Here is a 20,991-nt window from a genome sequence, read left to right as displayed (position 1 = left end):
TTTTTTTAAGGTTTATTTATTTTTGAGAGAGACACAATGTGAGTAAGGGAGTAGTAGAGACAGAGGGAGACACAGAATCCAAAGTAGGCTCCAGGCCCTGAACTGTCAGCACAGAGCCAGATGTGGGGCTCGAACTCAAGAACCACGAGATCATGACCTGAGGTGAAGTCGGATGCTCAAATGCCTGAACCACTCAGGCGCCCCAGTATACTTGTTTAATCTTAAGAGGTTAAACATACCCTCTTATGTTTAAACTTAGTTTTTTGTTATAACTTATGTTTAAACTTATGAGATAAAGGACACATCTAAATAGTCATTGAAATATTAGGACAGGGCACTAATTCATGACTTATCTCTTCAGATGAACTTGAAAATAGAGTCCCCTGATGACCAACACTAAAACAAAGAGATACTTTTTGGGTGTCTCTTGTGTACCAGACATGGTGTAAATGATGGTGCTGGGTAGACCAAAACTAATTAGTGTGCTAGTAAGTATATTTGTAGAGTATAATGGAGAAGAGAGAGGGACATCTTACTCCAAGAGGTCTTTCTGGAGGAAGTTACTTTAGATTTGATATCTAGTGGATGAGTCGAGTTAACTAGGCAATGTTGGGCGAAAGAGAAATGAGTTTGGGAAACAGCATTCCTGACAAAGACCAGAGCATCAAGCAAAGGTGTGAATACACAGGATTATGGAAGGATGGGGTATATGGGCTACCCAAAGCAGATTCAGGTTACTGAAGTAGGAAGTATGAAGCAGATAATAGTGAAATTTGAGGCTGCTGATATAAGATCCTGATTTTAAAAGCCTCATTTGCCATATTAAAAAGTGTAGAAATATTCTGCAGACAGTGCAGAACCATTGAAGAGATTTAAGTGACGGAATAATGTGGTCAAATTGGGGTTTACATCTCATACTCTTTCAGTTACAGGGGCTAGAATGGAAACAGAGAGACAAATCAAAAAGATTTTTGTAAAAATCAAAGGCAGAGAACGAAACAGCCTGAACTAGAGCTAGGGATGGAGAGGAAAGGACAGGAGTACTTTGAAGACACACAGAGCAGCATTTGGGGGTTGGTTGGATATGAAAAAGGGAGGAGTGAAAAAGGACCCCTTGGCTGACTGCATCAATGGTGATACTGCCTGTGGAAATGGGAAACACAAGAGGAAGAGTAGGTTTAATGAAGCCAATCTCCTGGTTTAGTTTTAAACAATCTCCTGTGGGAAATTCTACCGGAAATGTCCAATTGGCAGTTAGATAGTCCTGGTCTTAAAGGAGAAGTGTGAGCTGGAGATGCACGTTTAGGAGATGTTATGGGCCAAGCTATGCTCCCCCAGAGTTCTGTAGCGAATTAATTTCTCAGAATGTGACTGGGTTTGGAGATAGGGTCTTTCAGGAAGTAAGTCAGATAAAATAGGATCACAAGGGTGGGACTTAATGCAATATGGCTGGTGTCCTTATGAAATGAGATTAGCACACAGACAAGCACAGAGGAAAGGAAGAAGACAGCCATCTACAATCCAGGAAGTGAGGCCTCAGAATGAAACCACCCTGCCAACACTTTTCTTGGACTTCTAGTCTACAGAACTATGAGAAAGTAAATGTCTATTATTTAAGCACCCAGTCTGTGGTATGTGTTATGGCAACCCAAGTGGATTGGTACAGGAGACTTCATAGTTAAGGTAAAACTTGAAACAATGACACTGGAAAATAAAATCTAAAGAGTGCATGTAGTCGAGAGCCCCAAAGTACAGGGAAAAAGCCCCCAAAGGATGAGCAGGAAAGGAGCCCTCAGAAAGATAAAGGAACCAGGAATCTGTGGTGTCACAGAAGCTACGGGAATAGAGTGCTCAAAATGAGAATCATCAACATTGTCAAATACAGCAGGAAATATCAGTGAGATTGTTCCTGAAATGCAATTGACACAGCACAGATAATCTGAGTGAAAATCTTATCTGTAGAGTCGCGTTGGCAGGATCTGGGTTGGAGTGGGTTGAGGAGAGAATCAGAGACTATGGATGTGGCCTACCACTTTGAGAAGTTTGGATGCAAATGAGAGGAAAGAGATTGAGATTTACCAGAGGAAGACCCATTGACCTTAGAATGCAAGAGAGGGTCATGTTTTCACACTGAGGAAATGGGCCCAAGATAATGGGAGAGATTGAAGATGGAAATAAAAACAAAGGATGACCCATGGAGTAAGATTCTGGAGGAATAGGATGAATCATGGGATAGGCATGGATGGAAGAGTTGGTCTGAAACAGAAAAAAAAAAAAAAAAGCTTCATCTTCTAAAATTAGAGCAAAAGAGTTGAGGAATGATGATTAGGTATGTAGATTTATAAGTGTAGAGTGATAAATTGAGGACGATTGTGCACAATAGTGTCAATTCTCTTTGGAGGTAGAGCAAGCTCTCTAGTTGCCTGTTTTTCTCTTGGGGCATTTGGTCTCCAGGTAGAGGAGGATCAGGAGTTTGTTGACTGATTCATCAGGAAGGAAAAGCCTGAAAGGGATTTGAGAGTGCCAGTGCCTGATGGTCCAGATTCTATTTGGCCATGTATGATTGTCTCCCTCATAACAGAAGGCAATGTAAGAGGATTAGGTGAACTTCCTGATGCAGCCAATCCAGTGTATTATAAGGGAGAAGAAGAAATTGAAGATCAAGCGTTTATATAGGATAGAGAACCACTGTGTGATATGTATACTCTATGATTATGTATGAAGAGCTTTAAAAGATAAAGCTGAGAATCTATCCTGTGCAAAAATGTAGCAAAGAGATCTTCAGGCTTCCTGTCTTATGCCCCTATTCTCTTTTATGGATCTTTTACATCTGCAGAAAGGTATACTAATTCTCATTCAGTGTTCATAATTAATTTATATTTTTTTCTAATAGAACTTAATACATTAGCAGCAACAGGAGCCACCATTTTTTTAAGTAGGCTCCATGCCCAGTGTGGGGCTTGAACTCAAAACCCCGAGGTCAAGAGTCACAAGCTCTACTGAGCCAGCCAGGCACCCCTAACCATTTTTAGCACTTATTATGTGCCACGTGTTATGCTTCATGTTCACATATATTATAACATTTGTCATCCCAACTACCCTATGAAGAGTGTACTATCTTTGCCCCAGTGAACAGGTAATAAGTTGAGGTTTACCCAGGATTCACAAGGCTAGCAGTTGGTAGAGGTAAGATTCAAACCTGTGTCTGTTTGAAACTGCCAGTCTACCTTTTAAGAAGGAGATCTAGAGAGGAAAATGACTAAGATTACACATTTTCTTTGTTTTGTTTTGTTTTTAATTTTTTTTTAACGTTTATTTATTTTTGGGACAGAGAGAGACAGAGCATGAATGGGGGAGGGTCAGAGAGAGAGGGAGACACAGAATCCGAAACAGGCTCCAGGCTCTGAGCTGTCAGCACAGAGCCCGACGCGGGGGCTTGAACTCACGGACCGCGAGATCATGACCTGAGCCGAAGTCGGACGCTTAACCGACCGAGCCACCCAGGCGCCCCTACACATTTTCTTTGTATGTTATGTTGATCTCCTCAAGCTGAAAGATGAGATGGTAGCTGGAAAATATCACTCCTACCCTTTCCTGCTCCATCCACCAAAATGCACCATCAATTTAGTCCTGTAAAGCAATACAGCAAGCAAATTTTTTAGTATTTCTGAAAGAATCCTGGCAGTGAACTGCATCCCCTTTTAATTTCCCAAGGGATGTATCCAATTTATATCAACTTTGATGTTTGAAATATTTCTGTTTCTTACTCAAGAAAGGAAAAATACAGTTGGATGCTAATAAAATAATTATAAGTACCAATTATCTAGAGTAAACAAAGAAGTGTTATACAAATACATGAAGAACATGCAGAAAAACAGCATAATGATAGAAATTAACTTTATGCCACATTTCCATGCATTGTTTTGAAGTTTATGTAATTTATGACACCACCCTCATATTAGATTTTGAATTGGAAGAAATAAGCTTGTGTTTCATTATATTATACTGTAATATAGGGCTTAATAAGAGCCTGATAAATCTTAAGTATTGCATTATACTATGTTAATGATTATCATCATAGCTTTTCCAACACAGGCACCACAGTGTCATCACAGATTATAATTTAAAGGAAATATTAGCAATTCAGAGTGCCCATATACTGTAGTTAATAAAGCAGTGAATAGAAATCAGCTTTATAGGTAATTTACCAGCTAATGACAATTATTTCTATACTGTGTCACAGGATTATGTGAGGAGAATAACTTTTTCATATAAATAAGATCGATGCTCATAACATTCTAACTTGTACACTGCAGCAACTCATCCAATACTGATGGCTGACAGTTTCTCTTAATAAATTAATTTATTGCCTGACAACACAAAAAATGCAATATTTCATATTGTTAGCTTCCCAGGGGTATTTAGCAAGTTTGCCATCTACAACAAAGAGTCCAAATTGCACTGGTAGGAATAAAATGATGAAATGTGATCCGCAATATATTGCGGTCAAGTGCTCCATGTAAGTACTACACGATTTATGACCATCTCCGAGCATGGGGATTCTGCTGTGTCTGACGGAGTAGCTTAGCAAAATAAAGACAGATGGCAGGGTAGTAAATAATTACTTGATTGGAAGACGACCACTGCAGGATTGCTTCCTGCCTTCAATTCAATGAGACTTCATCTGGGGTAAGTCACGTTGATTCATGTGAGCATTTACAGCTTTGAGTTGATTGACCAAGGAAAGAATCATAATTTAATAATTGATAAAGAGAAAGGATGCTGTGAAATGGGAGGTGATGCGATTCCTCAGTGGGTTTCCCTGTTCCCTTTTCTGCTGTCAGATAATTGACTGTTCTCCATCCTTGAGATTCAAAGTGAATTGTAATGTGTAGACTCCTGCCTATTTCTGAAAACATCTTTCTATATATATATGTGTGTGTGTGTGTGTGTGTGTGTGTGTGTGTGTGTGTGTATAAAGACTGGGGATAGAACATTTGAGGCAATCTTGACAACTAAATTGAATTTCAAACTATAGTCACTCCCGTTGGTTATCATACAATCAATTTATAAACGACTTGAAAACAGGTAACTACTGTTCAAGTGGTTTTGGCATTTGCATGAAGACATGGAACAAGGTCACTCTTTGTTCTCTCCATGAGAACTGTTTGGGACTATATCTGAGGAATTGGTTACAAATCCACTCAAGTGAGAGAACAGAAAGGTCTAAGCTTCTTCTTCCATCATTAGAACCTCAGAAACTCTCTTAATCTTGGAATGAGAGAAAGGCAGGCTCTTATTCTCTCTCTCCTCTCTCTCTCTCTCTCTCTCTCTCTCTCTCTCTCTCTCGCATTGTGGTTTTGTAAATTGTAATAGACTATAGAATTATTTATTATGGAAGATTCAAATTCCCATCTGATGCCCAGGTGGTGGGTTTTTCCAGGGAAAGGACTCTCCTCTTGCCTCTCCTTCTTGTGATCAGTTCTGCCTGTCCTACCTTCTGTGACATTTCAGCCTGGTTTGGGCCAACAGCCCCTATTATGTCCTCTTTCTATAACTCTGTATATGGCATTAACCCCACTCCTTTTCAACATTGTCTTTTGTATCCCCCCTCCACATAATTTTACACATGCTCATCTGTGACCACAATTCACTTGTTTTCCCTCCGTTATAGAGATACTTTCAACTGTATTGAACTGTGTTGAATAGCATTGACTTGTTCTTTTATCCCAACAAACTATTCTTGAGTGTTTACTGTGATGGTAGGCACAAGGAGGGAGGTTTGGGCACAGCTGAGAATGTGAGAGACAGTATGTGAAGACTTTGAAATCAGTCAGACTTGGGTTTAAATCCCAGCTTGACACTTTCTGGCTGTGTAACCTTAGTCAAATGACTCATCTTCTCTGTGTCCCACTTTTCACATTTTCCGATGGAAATAATTATAGCCCCTAGCTCACAGATGTATTGTTTTGGATTAAAGGATATTATGGCTGCAGAGTGCTTGGCGTTGTACCTGGCACAAAATAAACTCTCAATAAATGGAGGTGATGAAGTATGAAATAAGCTACCCTCCAGGAATTTGCAGTCTAGAGGGCATTAAAAAAATGCATCTTAAAACTAGTCTAGGTCACACAGTTATGTCTACTGGAAGAAAGTTTGAAGCAGAGTATCATGGAAATATAGAGCATTGTAAAAATTTCTTTAATTGAGAGATTTAGGGATGGCTTCTTCAAAAAAATGCAGACTGTGGATTTCTTCAACAGGCAGCTATTGGCAGTCAGGGCCTATTGCTGAGGAAGGATGGGAACAAGGGAGCTAGAATTGGAAGCAGGAGGCTTGCATCACCAGTGTGCAACCTTGAACTGTCCGAGCCCAAGTTTCCTTCCCAGTAAAATGGGGAGAATGCCACGAGTTCTGCCTGCATCCCCGTACTCGTGTTGGGATCAAATAAGAGACTATGAGGAAAGGGCTTTGTGAATCCTGAACATCACAGATGCAGTCGTGAGGGAATGAGTAATTTTTATTTTTGTGCTCGTGGGAATCCGTTGATATCTCTCCATTCATACTCCCTTGGCTCACCCCCCTTTGTGGCCAATGGCACACGTCCACAAGTCAGCTGGCGAGTACTCTTGTTGAAAGAAATGTTTTGACAAAGTCCGCTCTTGACTCGCATGTGAACAGAAGCAAGCTGTGTACACCAGATAGATGATTCAGAACAGATAATCAAACCGTCACTTCTGCTTAGCACTGAAATCAGAAAAGGATGGATTGCACAGGAGGAGCCCTTAGATCACCTACAAAGGGAATAATTGAGAATTAACTCTAATAAGAATTTGCAAAGTCACTGTGCAAGTGAGCAGACCACCGTGTGGATCTGAAAATCCAAGAGGGCCAAGCAAGCAGATTTTAGCCCTTAGAACAGACTCTCTCCGTCGGCCTCTGTCTGTTGTCTTTGAGGGGACCGCGGAATCTGACGCATTTAAGCAAAGTCTGGTTTTGTCTCTGGGGCCTGGGATTTTGCAGTTTGCTCTGTCCAGGATGGGCTGTGTACATACCTTTGAGCAAATAGTTGGAGTAGCTCCCAGTTCACTCAGCCAGCTGACTCTGTTACAAAGGATGATTTATCTTTTTTCCTCCTTTGTCCAAACTAGAGGACAAAGAATGTGGCAACTTGTGTCTAATCACAGGGTGTGCTGGAGTCTGCCAAAAAAGTACAGCAAAAGAAACCCTTCCCCAGCATGGCCCTGGCAGTTGCCCCTGAAGACGCACACAAATACACGCCTTCCGGACGACTGCAAAGGGTAGATGACCCCTCAACTGGCCCCTACAGCACCCCAAACAGTAGATGAAAGCAAGGGGCATGATACTTTGGGGCTGCTCTGGGGCAGCCTATAACTGCGTCTTTAGGATCCTCCCTTTATATGGTACATTTGAGGGACCATAGCATAGGGCAGTTAACCTGACATTACACCACGTGCTTGAGAGTGTCCAGGTTCATCTGACGATGAAGAGTTGGAGGTTAAAGGGACAAGTCTGAAATAATAGTAATGAGCAAACAGCAAGAGGTCGTCATAGAGGGAAATATGCAGGATCTGGAGTCAAGCATACCTCTTTGGATTTGAACCCTGTTATTTTCTGGGTGACATCAGACAAATCACTTAACCTTTCTGAGCCTCAGTCTCTTCATCTTCAAAATGAGGATAACAATAGCAACTATCTCAGAGGCATTTGGGAAGGAATAATATGCAGCACAATCCCTGGCACCCAAAGAGTGCGCAATAAATGGTAACTGCTAAAATAACTCCCAGGCTTCTCAAAATACTCAATTTGCTTTGCATGACTAAGCCCATTTCCAGAAGTTGCATAAATACACTGCCTATAGAACACACTCATTGCTTTGGTCTTTAAGGAGCAACAAAGTACCATGCAGAAACTGTTGTTTGTTCTTTTTGCAAAGCTGGGAGAGTGGGAAAGGGGAAGGGTTACAATTTTCCATTTCACAGATAGGAAATCAGAGGCATAGGAAAAGTCAATGACTTGCTTAATGTCACATAAAGCCAGCAGCATAGCTGTAATGGGTCATGACCTCCAGTGCAATGCAGCTTGTGTTCACCTTTCAAAAGTCAGGGGTAAGCAACTCCTGTCTGAGCTTTAATACCATCAGTCTAATTTCTCAGATTTTCTATAGCTGCTGATCTTGAGAACCTTTGAGGCTTTGGGGAAATCACATGGGTGATTTGACCTTAAATCTCATGCCACTGGCAAAAGATTAATTGCTAAGACCTGGAAAGAGGCCAGACAATTCTGTGTAGCTGAATAACAGCACCGTCTAGGGATGTGACTGTCCTGACAGATTTAGTTAGTACATAATTGATAAATCTAGAGTTTGTATAGCTTCGCTTCCCAGATAGATAAGGCAACGGGCTCCAAGGGTTGACATTTACAGAAGCCGTACCAGTGTTTTATAACACTGAATCTAGGTTTTCCACTCCGTTCCTCAGAACATTGCTCATTTTCTAAGGCTCTGTTCTCAGCAAGCAAGAAGATGAGGGGATCTGACAAGAGGCCACCTTGCCCACTGTAAGCAAGAATGCCCATCATTCTTAAAGCACTGTCCCATGACTGCTTTTAAAGTCTTATTTACCCTGACCCAATGTAGGTTGAGGTCAGAGAGGGATGCAGGGCATTACATAGGAGCTAGGAATTTTTCGTCACAATCAGAATCCAAAAAAGATAAAAGGCAGTCAGATGCAACATCAAAGGTTGGAAAGTGGGTCTAAGCCCTGGACAGGAGGCTGCACAGCTTGACTCTTGTTCCAGACTCGAGCGTTGTGAGACCCTTCTTAGCAATTTGAACTCGGACAGGCACACAGAAACCTCAGCTTTTCTTTCTTTCCCTTTGGTCACTCATTCCAGAAAGTATTTTGCCTATCTGAAAGAATTGTTAGTGGATATTTTTCACTGTAATTTCTATTCGGAGATTATTTAAGCCTTTATAAAGTTTGGTTACCTTTCCTTACTTCTTGCTGTCTAGGTTTACGTTGCAGTTCAGGAGGCATTGTTGGGTGCCTGATATATACCCGTATACTTTGGTAATTTTGTCACCTCTACTTGTAAAATATCTGACACAGTAGTTTAGGTCAGTAAATCAGTGGCATACAGTGTACAAGATCTTATGTACAATGGATCTGGCATTTTGGTTTTTGCCAGAAGTGAATAAAGATGTCATTAAATAGCCTCCCTTGCCTTCACAAATAAAAAGCCCAGTGATTTCATGTATTATAACGACACACAGAGATATTTTTCCAAGCTAGTTATTACTTTCTGAATATACTTTACTGATATGCATTACCTTTTAATAATCATATGGAAAAATCACACGATGTTAATTTTATTGCATATCCACCACGTTTATATTAAAATAGTCTATGAGATGGCTCCTAGAAACTTTGTCACTGAGTTAAGCAAGTGAGTTTTGTCTTCTTTCACTAGATGAATTAGAGAAATTGGAACAGGAGCGGCTGGCTTTGGAAGCCACTATCAAAGATAACGAATGTGAAGAAGGGAGTGGAGGCATCCGAGGCCTGTTTAAAAAAGCCAGCCAGTTGAACATCGCTAAGCCAACGCCTAAGAAAGGTAAGTGCTTTCCAAATTTGCAAGAAAGGTTATGAAATGAGCCACTGCTTGAGTATCTATAGGGGTCAGAAGTCAGCATCTAAGATGTTGAGGGCATTGAGTGTAGCTCAGGACTGAAAGACATTTCTTTCTTTTTTTTTTTTTTATTTTTTTTAAATTTTTTTAATTTTTTAATATATGAAATTTACTGTCAAATTGGTTTCCATACAACACCCAGTGCTCATCCCAAAAGGTGCCCTCCTCAATACCCATCACCCACCCTCCCCTCCCTCCCACCCCCATCAACCCTCAGTTTGTTCTCAGTTTTTAACAGTCTCTTATGCTTTGGCTCTCTCCCACTCTAACCTCTTTTTTTTTTTTTTCCTTCCCCTCCCCCATGGGTTTCTGTTACGTTTCTCAGGATCCACATAAGAGTGAAACCATATGGTATCTGTCTTTCTCTGAATGGCTTATTTCACTTAGCATCACACTCTCCAGTTCCATCCACGTTGCTACAAAAGGCCATATTTCATTTTTTCTCATTGCCACGTAGTATTCCATTGTGTATATAAACCACAATTTCTTTATCCATTCATCAGTTGATGGACATTTAGGCTCTTTCCATAATTTGGCTATTGTTGAGAGTGCTGCTATAAACGTTGGGGTACAAGTGCCCCTATGCATCAGTACTCCTGTATCCCTTGGATAAATTCCTAGCAGTGCTATTGCTGGGTCATAGGGTAGGTCTATTTTTAATTTTCTGAGGAACCTCCACACTGCTTTCCAGAGCGGCTGCACCAGTTTGCATTCCCACCAACAGTGCAAGAGGGTTCCCGTGTCTCCACATCCTCTCCAGCATCTATAGTCTCCTGATTTCTTCATTTTGGCCACTCTGATTGGCGTGAGGTGATATCTGAGTGTGGTTTTGATTTGTGTTTCCCTGATAAGGAGCGACGTTGAACATCTTTTCATGTGCCTGTTGGCCATCCGGATGTCTTCTTTAGAGAAGTGTCTATTCATGTTTTCTGCCCATTTCTTCACTGGGTTATTTGTTTTTTGGGTGTGGAGTTTGGTGAGCTGAAAGACATTTCTTTCAAGACGATAGCACAGATAAAATGTAGGCGTTGTTGTCATTTATCAATAACATTAAGCCCTTTGTACCATCTAAGTGTAAAAACTTAATTTTAAAATAATAATATTTGGTTTGGGAGTCCTGAAGTGCTTACACAGATTGGAGTGCCATAAAATAGACATTTCTTAGTTAAAATGGAAAGGGGATAGAAATTTAAGAACGAATACCCAAATGGGTTTATCTGTACACATGCGCACACACACACACAAACACACACACACACCTTGCAGACATTTAAGGAGACTTAAATTAACTAGTACAGGTAAATGAGGGATTCAGCTAGAGCCCTAGTTTCAAAAAGCAGCTATCTTTATCACAAACCTGAATTCTGGACTAGGAACATTCTTAATACCAATTACCTGTAGATTTCAGCTGAGAGGTACACTCAACCTCTGAATGTCCAATATACACCCCAGTAACGAAAGACCACAGAATGAGAGCTTTTTGTAAAATTTATAAATAGGTGATTCAAATATATAACTTTTTTGTAAATAAGAAATTGCTTTCTTTCCAGAAAAACCATGGGTTTAAGTTTAATGAGGTCCACAGCGACCTCTGCTGGTAGAAAATTATAATGTTAACGTACACAAATCCTATACTTAACTGAAGTCACTTGGTATGAGGCCCAGAAAAGATTATTTCTCTGGGAGGTTTTTTACATCAAATAGCAAGATCCATATTGCACCTTAGCAGGCTTATAGGCTAGTTTGACCTCTTTCAAAGAGGTTCTTCAATGAGGCCTTCTAATACCCTGGAAAAAGTTTGGACCTGTTTGCTTGTTTTCCTACTATAGTCCAAGGATGAAATTTTACCTGTAATACAATATTTTTATATACTTACAACATATTTACAACATATTTATAACATAAAATATAAACATTTCCCCCTTCAAATACTGGAAGTACCCTCGGGTTTCTGGAATATTCCATGGGCTATAGGAAAGTTTATTATATATTACGTACCTTAACATGACATTGTCTAGGAAAATGATGTGTTTGAATCTAAAGCTGGAGGTACATCAGGACTTTCAGAATGTAAATATTAGAATAAGACCATCTAGATTCTAACTATCTTCTTTCCTTTTCAATTATTTGGTTTATTCATGAGACATGTTAACTATTCATTGAATCTGCTCTACCATTCAGTCTTTCAATGTTAGTTACCATCTCGAAAAGCAATGGAAAATTCAGAAGTCATAGCCCAATACTATTCTTTAGCTGATGGCAGAGGAGGGAAGCATCAGTGTTCTTATTAATGAGAAGGGACTTATTATTTATTTTGGAAGCTTGTTTCTGCATCACAAATCTTTTGGCAAAGAGGTACTCTTCTGAAAGTCAACATGTCTCATTGCTCAGAAAAGCAAAATGATGTTATGTTTTATTTCCAACACCTAAAATTTCAAACGCAGCTCTAAAGTAGGCCCCTTCACTGCTCTGGGCCTTCGCTGGTTGACAACTCTTTTGAGTTCTAGATCAGGACAAACCTACCTCCAGACACTAATGCGTGAGTCCCCTGGATGCTTTGATTTGCATGTAAGTGGGAGCAGAGTTTGGTCCATTTTGTAAAGATATTTACTTTCTCCCTCAGAAGTCCTAGGGAGATAGAAGCAATGTAAGATAATTGCTTCAGGACTGACAGGCCCAAAACATGGAAGCGGCAAAAGACAGAACAAAGCATCTTCAGAACCTCTCAGATCAGAGAGGAAGCTCGGAAGCAGCTGTCAGCCCTACTCTAAGCACTTGGCTGACATCATCTCTTTGAAATAGAGCAATAAATTCACAACTTTAAAAGACATGGAAATGAGAAATAATATATACAGTGTAGCAACAAAAACCTCTACTGGCAAATAGGAGTGAGGGTCCTGCTCAAACTGGCCTCATTCCCTAGCAGACTTTCAATGTATCCTTGATAGGGTGGAAAAAGCATCAAAAAAATGTTTAAGTACTTTATGTGCACCCTTATCTATAACTCCAGTAAAGGAATTTTGTCTTTCCGTATTGGCTTTTTCATCTCATTCATAGAGCTCCATGGCTTTTCCTTGGCTTCAGGAGTCTCCTTGAAAACAGAGAGCAAGCCAGGCTGATATTAGGTCCAAAGGGTCATAGAGTCAAGATGCATTTGGTCCCCAGCCACTTTCATAATGCAGACATTCATGGAATTTATACCAATTGTACTCATTGAATGCTCTAATGAAGAAATAGTTCTGATTCTATTGCTTATCTCTAGAAAACCAATCACCACATGTTCTAGTTTCAAGTAAATTTGAAATATGATTGAGTTATATCTGAAATTTTGTAAAATGGGGGTTTTTGGCTATTGTATCAGATAACTTAGCATCATTACCTGTCTAAATAATAAATTCCACCCTGGAGATTACTAAGAACTTGAAAATAATCTACTGTTTTATAATGAAAACTGTAATCATAAAACCAATATCATATTTTGTTGGACTATTGAAGGTAACCTAAATTACTGTGGGACTTGACCTTTATCTCCCCTTCTCATAGCTCACTGTTTACCTATAGCTATAAAAACACTTAAAATTCATGACCCTTCCTCTATTTTCCTGAATAGATTTATTGGCAAGTTATTTTGTTTCTTTCTTCAAAAGACCAATAGGTATACCACTTTTCTTTCATTACAGACAGCAGCATGAGCACAATCCAGTCAATGCACGTGGGGGAGTTCAACCAGAAACTAGTGGAAGCCAGCACCCAATTTAAAAAGAAACAGGGAAAAGGCACAATTGATGTGTGGTGGTTGTTTGATGATGGAGGTAAAAACAATTCCAGAATATACACTAGGGAGCAAAATTACTGTGTTGATAAATTTAACAAACTGCATGGGAAGGTATATGAAAATGATATCAGTTTAAGAATAATATTTCTGTGTTTCCCAGAGATTTTAAATTATTTAGGAGCAACAAATGGGGGAATGAATAAAGATATAAGGCAATTCATTCTCTTTCAGTGAGATATGCTTATACTTTCTGTCATAATTTACTCTTTCTTCAGGGTTAACACTCCTTATCCCCTATATCTTGACTCTCAGAAAAAAATGGAAAGACTGTAAATTAAGGATCTATGTTGGAGGGAAGATCAACCGCATTGAAGAAGAAAAAATTGCGTGAGTAACTCATCACTCATTTGTTAGAACACTTGGAATGTTTTTTGTTTCAATCCTTTAATTTTAAGAACTTTAAGTGTTTTTGAGGCACAACAGATTTAAAGATAAAGCCACCGCAATAAGCCTCGTGTCTACTTGGTTTTCTGGTCAATAAATTGCATACATTTTGTAATCACTGTCTTCATGTCCCTTGATCCCCTGCCACAAATGCTTTTAAAAGGAATTTGACACAGAAGTCTCATCTCAATTCTTTATTGAGAGTATCATTATCTTGTATAATGTTTGTTTTGGTTTGACTAGTAAATGTATCCAAGAAACGAAAAGCCCGAAGGGATTTGTATTCAATAGCTTCCTTGGGGTGGGGGTGGGGGGTCAAACCTTTTGATTTGTGGTGGTCACTGTAGCACAGTACACTTAAAATAGAACTAAAGGACTGAACCCGATCCTTGTCCCAGCTCTTCCACCAACGAGCTGCAAGACTTTGTCACAGTCACCGTACATATCTGGGTCCCCAGTTTCTTATCTGTAGTTTGAAAGAGTTTAAATGAATAACTGTTGAAAACTCCTTTAATTAAAAAAATAAATAAGTGCCCACCGTGGAAATTCGCAGCTTTGTCATTAATTTAGTCACAGAGGTCTGACATGTGGCTGTGGAGGCAGCAAGGATATTGAGAATGTGGTGCATCCAAAGGTCTCTGGTGGAAATCTGAAGAGCGACCTTGAGTGGCCCTTGCTCCCTTATGGTAGGACTACATCCTGAGGCCTTCCAGAAATCACAAAATAATGACAGGCTTTTATTCAGTAATTTTTCATGTTTTCTCCTCTGTCCTGGAAGGATATTATATAGATACAGAGATAGAGATAGAGATAGAGATAGAGATAGAGATAGAGATACAGACATAGACATAGACAGAGAGATAGATATATAGATTTAATTCCTCTTAAAGAGAGTCATATTTAAATGGAAAGTAACATGATAGCTATAATAATTTCTATATAATAATTTCTATTTCTTAAAGCCTCTAGTAACTTATTGGGACAAGTGATGAAATTTAAAATTGGTCGGTAGATTAGATGATAGTATGGCATCAGTGCTAAATGCCCTGCTTTCAAAATATAATTTTTGAATTATACTCGGTTTGTATAAGAGAATGTTCTTATTCTTAGGAAATACCCACCCAAGTGTTTAGAGGGAAAGGGACCTGATGGCTGCAGCTTACTTTAAATGGCAGATGGGCAGGTGGACAGATGGATCGAAGGCAAGAAAGAAAGAAGGAAAAGAAGGTTGTAGATAGAGGTAGCTATATATAAGGAAGAAAAAGTGTTCAGTGAAATAGAGCAAGATATAAACAGCTGGTGGATCTGGGATTTTTTTGTGCTGTCCTTGCAATTTTTCTGTAACTTTGAAATTATATAAAAAATTCCAGTTGCCAGGGAAAGAACCTCCAATATATATGACACAATTATTAGTTTTTCAGTACATTGTCAGTAACTCTATAAAAATTATCAGCAAGGTAATAGCCAGTAATGTTAAAACTTGTCCTCTTTTTTTCCCCCAAAATGATAAGGAAGCATGTACAGCTCTATATTTTCTTACCTAGAACATGAATGCAGGGTTGGATTTTCTGTTTCCAGGGTTTGTACCTACCTGAATTTCTCTGTCTTTGGTGGAATCGCTTGGTCCACATATAATACACTGCGATGAAAATCAAACCCTGACCACAGCCTTTGTGTGAAAGTGAACCTGAAATAAGACATGACTGCTTGTGGTATCTTAAACACAAACCTCTTTGACTGAAAATAGCGAAACATGCAGTGATGGGGTGTTTCTCTTTTATGTTTTCAGAATGGCTTCCCTTCTGAGCAAATTTAGGATAAAATTTGCAGATATCCATATCATTGGAGACATCAACATTAAGCCAAACAAAGAGAGGTATGAAACATTTAACAAGATCCATTGTTTACCCCTGGTACTCTCTCATTTTCTTTTGTGTTGATTATTAAGGGGTAGAAATGTTATCCATTCACTGCAGCGACTGCCTAATAAGATATAATAAAAAGGACTTCAAATAATCATGCCGAGCTATCAAATAAATTCTAACAGAAGGAAAAGGTTTTACGGTAAAGTTGAGCTTGAGAGGGAGAGCTGTTGAAACACAGGTTAGTTAGCATTTTAGAATTGCCCTTCCTGTTCTTGCTTTCCGTGGTGGCCAAAATAGCAGGAAGTACGGGCTCAGACTCTTTTGGACTGAGCAGTCGGGGGCAAGCTTTCATCATTTAAAATTCCTAGTGGGGCATCCTGCAGGGGGAGCTCTGATAGAAAAGATAGAAACAGCTTGACTCTTCTTGGCACAATGACAGAACCCACCCTCCATGGCCATTTTCACTTTTGGGCACTAGGGACCCAACACGTCAAGCTATGAAATTTGGCGAGGCAGGGGGTCCTCTAAAACTGAAGCCTGGCAAAGAAATGTATTGGCTTCAAAATTTTAAAATAACAAAATTGAAGTAATTGTTTAAATGTCTTCAGATCATGACATCTTTTTAACCCTTGTTAATTGTTAAATGTGTCAAGTCCATATATGTGAAAACAACTTGTAGGTTAGATTCTCACAGGAATTCACAGAGGTATAAGAAAATTGCCTGGAAATTAAAGCTGAGACTGAATAAAATACCTAGTGATAATTTAGCAATTATAAAACATTTTCAACTGTTTACAGTCCAGAATCATATTTACTATTACATCTGGATACAATTTAAATTTTTTTAAGTTTATTTATTTTGAGAGAGAGAGATTGAAAGCACAGAGCCCAACGTGGGGCTTGAACACACGATCCTCTAGATCATGACCTGAAGCTGAAGCCAAGAGTCTGACTCTTAACTGACTGAGCCACCCAGGCACCCCCAAAATGTTTTAATTGTGATAAGAAAGCTATAATCAACAGATTACATTTTGGTTATTACCATGGAATATGTCTTCATATCATATATACCACCAATGCCTTGTATTCCTCTATTTCTGCAGCTTTAAATACTTAAGAAAAATTAAGAACAAAGTTTATAATTCTCCTTGGTAAATGTAATTAACTTTCTGATATGAATTGGGTTGTCATGTAGTAATCTCTGGTAACCTCCTACATTTCATTTGAAGAATTTTAATTCCTAAGTCATCACCTCTTGGCATTTGCAGTGATGTGATCAAACAGGCTCATCTTGTGTCTCTAATTGGTGGAAATGCATTCTATTTCATAACACAGCAGGTACAATGATTTCCTAGCATGTGCTACTTTGCAACAGGCCAGAGCCTGCCAGAGCTCTGCAAGCATAGAGCCATTTACTGTTGTCTGGAGGGTAGTCACGGTGTACCCTACTGCCTTTGGATTTTCCAGAGGCCCTGGCTCAATGCTGGGCACAAATTAGTCATCTACTTCTTGCAGCCAAATTCCTCTTGCTATTGTTTGTCTTAGCAGTAGCTAAGGACTGTCTGTGCTTACTGATTAACTTGCTCCTGTAACCTTTGCCTCTATACCCATCAGTCTGGTGTTCTCTACTCAAGTCCTTGTTTCTTTCCCTTTCTTCCATGCTCCTCTCTGCCCAGCTGCTGTGGTCACCCCCTGCATACCTGTCTTATCTGTCCTATCATGAAGAATGTCAATGTACCTCTTCCACTAATGTCTTTCCATTCTTTGAGTGCCCATCATAGTCTAGACACAATTTATTTTACTAACCCTGAACTTTGTGCCATGTTTTTTTTCTCTTTTTAGGCAGCAGACGTTATGGAGAGTAGCAAGAAACAAAGGACCAGGCATTTTGGCTTTTGTCCTGGTATCTTAAATTTGATTTTAGACTCCATTTTAATTTGGTGTTTCTAATATCCTCACCATCCTACAATGAAGAGATCTATTTCCCTTTCTCAGGAAAAAAAATGAATTAGATTTCACAATTTTGGAGATCTTTTTCTCTGATATTTCAAGGTCTTGAGGAAGATGCAAAAAACAAAATCCATTTTATATTGGAGCAAAAGAATCTTTGCAGCTAATGTCACCTGGCGTGAAGACAAAACACCACCAAGAAGAGGGGTGCTGGAAGTGCCATTCTCCTCTCTTCGGTCTTCCACCATAACTGATGCCATATTGCTTTGTAAAACAGTCACGTATCTGGTGTTGGCAAATCAATTCAAATATGTAAAGGTAACCCTATTTTAAAAACAGAGAATGATCATTCAGTAAATCTCACAGATGGCCACTGGTAGCACATCTGGTACTTTGTGATAATTTTTTATTAAGTTTTTAGTTTTAATTCCAGTGTAGTTAATAGTGTAATATTAGTTTCAGGGATACAAAGTAGTAATTCAACAATTCTATACATTACTCGGTGCTCATCGTGATAAGTGTACTCTTAGTCTCCTTCACCTATTTCACCCATCTTCCACCCACCTCCCCTCTGGTCATCATCAGATTGTTCTTTATAGTTAAGAGTAAATTTCTTGGTATGTCTCTCTCTCTCTCTTTTTCCTTTTTTTGCTTGTTTTGTTTCTTAAATTCCACATAGGAGTGGAATCATATAGTATTCATCTTTCTCCGACTGGCTTATTTCACTTAGCATTATGCTCTCTAGCTCTATCCATGTTGCTGCAGATGGCAAGATTTCATTCTTTACTATGGCTGAATAATATTCCATTGTGTCTATATACACCTCTTCTGTATCCATCTATCAGTCGATGGACACTGGGCTGCTTCCATAATTTGGCTATTGTAAATAATGCTGCAATCAACATAGGGATGCATATATCCTTTCAAATTAGTCTTTTTGTATTCTTTGGGTAAAATACCCAGTGGTATGATTGCTAGATAACAGTGTAGTTCTATTTTTAACTTTTTGAGGAACCTCCAAACAAAGTCACTGTTTTCCAGAGTGACCGCACCAGTTTTCATTCCCACCAACATTTCACGGGGTTCCTTTTTCTCCACGTTCTCACCACAGTTACTTTTTCTTGTGTTTTCTATTTTAGCCATTCTTATAGGTATGAAGTAATATCTCATTGTAATTTTGGTTTGCATTTCCCTGATGATGAGTGATATTGAGTATCTTTTCATGTGTCTGTTGGACATCTGTATGTCTTCTTTGGAGATGTGTCTGTTCATGTCTTCCGCCCATCAGGATTATTTACTTTTTTGGGTGTGGAGTTGTGTAAGTTCTTTATATATTTTGGATACTAACAGTTTATCAGATATATCATTTACAAATATCTTCTCCCACTCATTAGGTTGCCATTTAGTTTTATTGATTGTTTCCTTCACTTTGCAGAAGGTTTTTATTTTGATGTAGTTCCAATAGTTTATTTTTGATTTTATTTCCCTTGCTCAGGAGACATACCTAGAAAAATATTGCTATGGCCACTGTCACACTGCCTTGCTCTCTTCTAGGGTTTTTATGGTTTCAGGTCTCACATATACATCTCTAATCCATTTTGAGTTTATTTTTGTGTATGATGTAAGAAAGTGGTCTAGTTTCATTCTTTTGTATGCTGCTGTCCAGTTTTCCAAACACCATTTGTTGAAGAGAGAGTCTTTTTTCCATTGAATGCCCTTGCCTCCTTTGTTGAAGATTAATTGACCATATAATCATGGGTTTGTTCCTTGTTTTTTATCTTCTTCCATTGATCTATGTGTCTGTCTTTATGCTAGTACTATACTGTTTTGATTACTATAGTTTTGTAGTATAACTTGAAGTCTAGAATTGTGATATCTCCAGATATCTTTTTTCTTTTTTTGCTTTTCTTTTTTCTTTTGTTTTCCTTTTTTCAAGATTGTTTTGGCTATGTGGAGTCTTTCATGGTTCCATACAAATTTTAGGATTATTTGTTCTAGTTCTGTGAAAATGCTGTTGATATTTTGATAGAGATTGCATTAAATCTGGAGATTGCTCTGGGCAGTATAGACATTTTAAGAATATTTGTTCTTCTAATCTATAAGCATGCATTATCTTCCCATTTGTTTGTGTCATCTTCAATTTCTTTCATTAATGTTTTATAGTTTTCAGAGCACAAGTCTTTCACCTCCTGGTTAAGCTTATTCCTAGATATTTTATTATTTTTGGTGCAATTGTAAATGGGATATCTTTCTTAATTTCTCTTTCTGTTGTTTTATTATTAGTGTATAGAAATGCAATGGATTTCAATACATTGATTTTGTATCCTGTGATCTTACTGAATTCATTTATCAGTTCTAGTAATTTTTTAGTGGAATATTTAGGGTTTTTGATATATAGTAGCATGTCATCTGCAAATAGTGAAAGTTTACTTCTTCCTTACCAATTTGGATACCTTTTATTCCTTTTCCTTGTCTGATTGCTGTGGCTAAGACTTCTAGTACCATGTTCAATAAAAGTGGTGAGAGTGGACATCCTTGTCTTGTTCCTGATCTTAGAGGGAAAGCTTTCAGTTTTTCACAATTGTTGATGATTAGCTGTGGGTTTTTCACTTATGGACTTTATTATGTTGAGGCATGTTCCCTCTAAACCTACTTTGTTGAGGCGTTTGTGATAATTTTTAAAAGGCATCTCCTCTGAGTGGCTCAATTGGAGGAAGAAGACTCTTCCTCTGGGCTGATGCGGCCCTGGTTCCAGGGCCCAACGCTTAGAGCACCAGCTCCACTTCAGCTTTTCTGGACTAGGCAGCCCCTATCTACCGTTAATAATCATTTCTCCATCACTGGGCTTTTTTTTGGTCACCAGGTGACACACAATGTTGAAAATAGTTTGTCAATGATTCCCAAGTTGGAGGCTGATGTTAAATGCCTTAAGTTACCTCTAATAAATCTTTCAGCTACCCATAAAACATCAGTAAGTCTTGATGGAGATATTTTATCATAGAAACATTATAAATATGACTGGGCAAGGGTGAAAGGGAGTATAAAAGCAAAGTTAATGAGAAAATAATTGAGCCTGGAGAAACTGAAAATCTCTTGTGGTTAAATTAATTTTTTATTGAATATGCTGAATTAAAAGCCATAGGCCAAAAAGACAACAATCTTTATACAGAAATTAAAGAGAAAGTAGAAGCAATTAACTGGATAATTTAGTTTGAAGCTACTAAAGTGGTCACAAAACAACTGGTA

The 20,991-nt window shown here is 38.7% G+C and overlaps 1 protein-coding gene across 4 annotated transcripts in view; it reads left to right on the top strand.

The window, feature by feature from the left end:
* Positions 1-20,991, top strand: part of SLC12A1 (solute carrier family 12 member 1) — a 105,979-nt gene that overhangs the window by 77,614 nt on the left and 7,374 nt on the right. For all 4 annotated transcript variants that reach the window (XM_058737828.1, XM_058737826.1, XM_058737825.1 and 1 more), the window contains exons 21-24: positions 9,493-9,636; positions 13,392-13,523; positions 13,762-13,873; positions 15,720-15,806. In XM_058737828.1, the coding sequence (XP_058593811.1) occupies positions 9,493-9,636; positions 13,392-13,523; positions 13,762-13,873; positions 15,720-15,806 (475 nt within the window). The remainder of the gene's footprint in view (positions 1-9,492; positions 9,637-13,391; positions 13,524-13,761; positions 13,874-15,719; positions 15,807-20,991) is intronic.

Source organism: Neofelis nebulosa, chromosome 7, assembly GCF_028018385.1.
Source record: "Neofelis nebulosa isolate mNeoNeb1 chromosome 7, mNeoNeb1.pri, whole genome shotgun sequence".
Lineage (NCBI taxonomy): Eukaryota > Metazoa > Chordata > Mammalia > Carnivora > Felidae > Neofelis > Neofelis nebulosa.
Note: the sequence above shows the minus strand (reverse complement) of the source record. Positions and strands in the feature narration are given on the sequence as shown.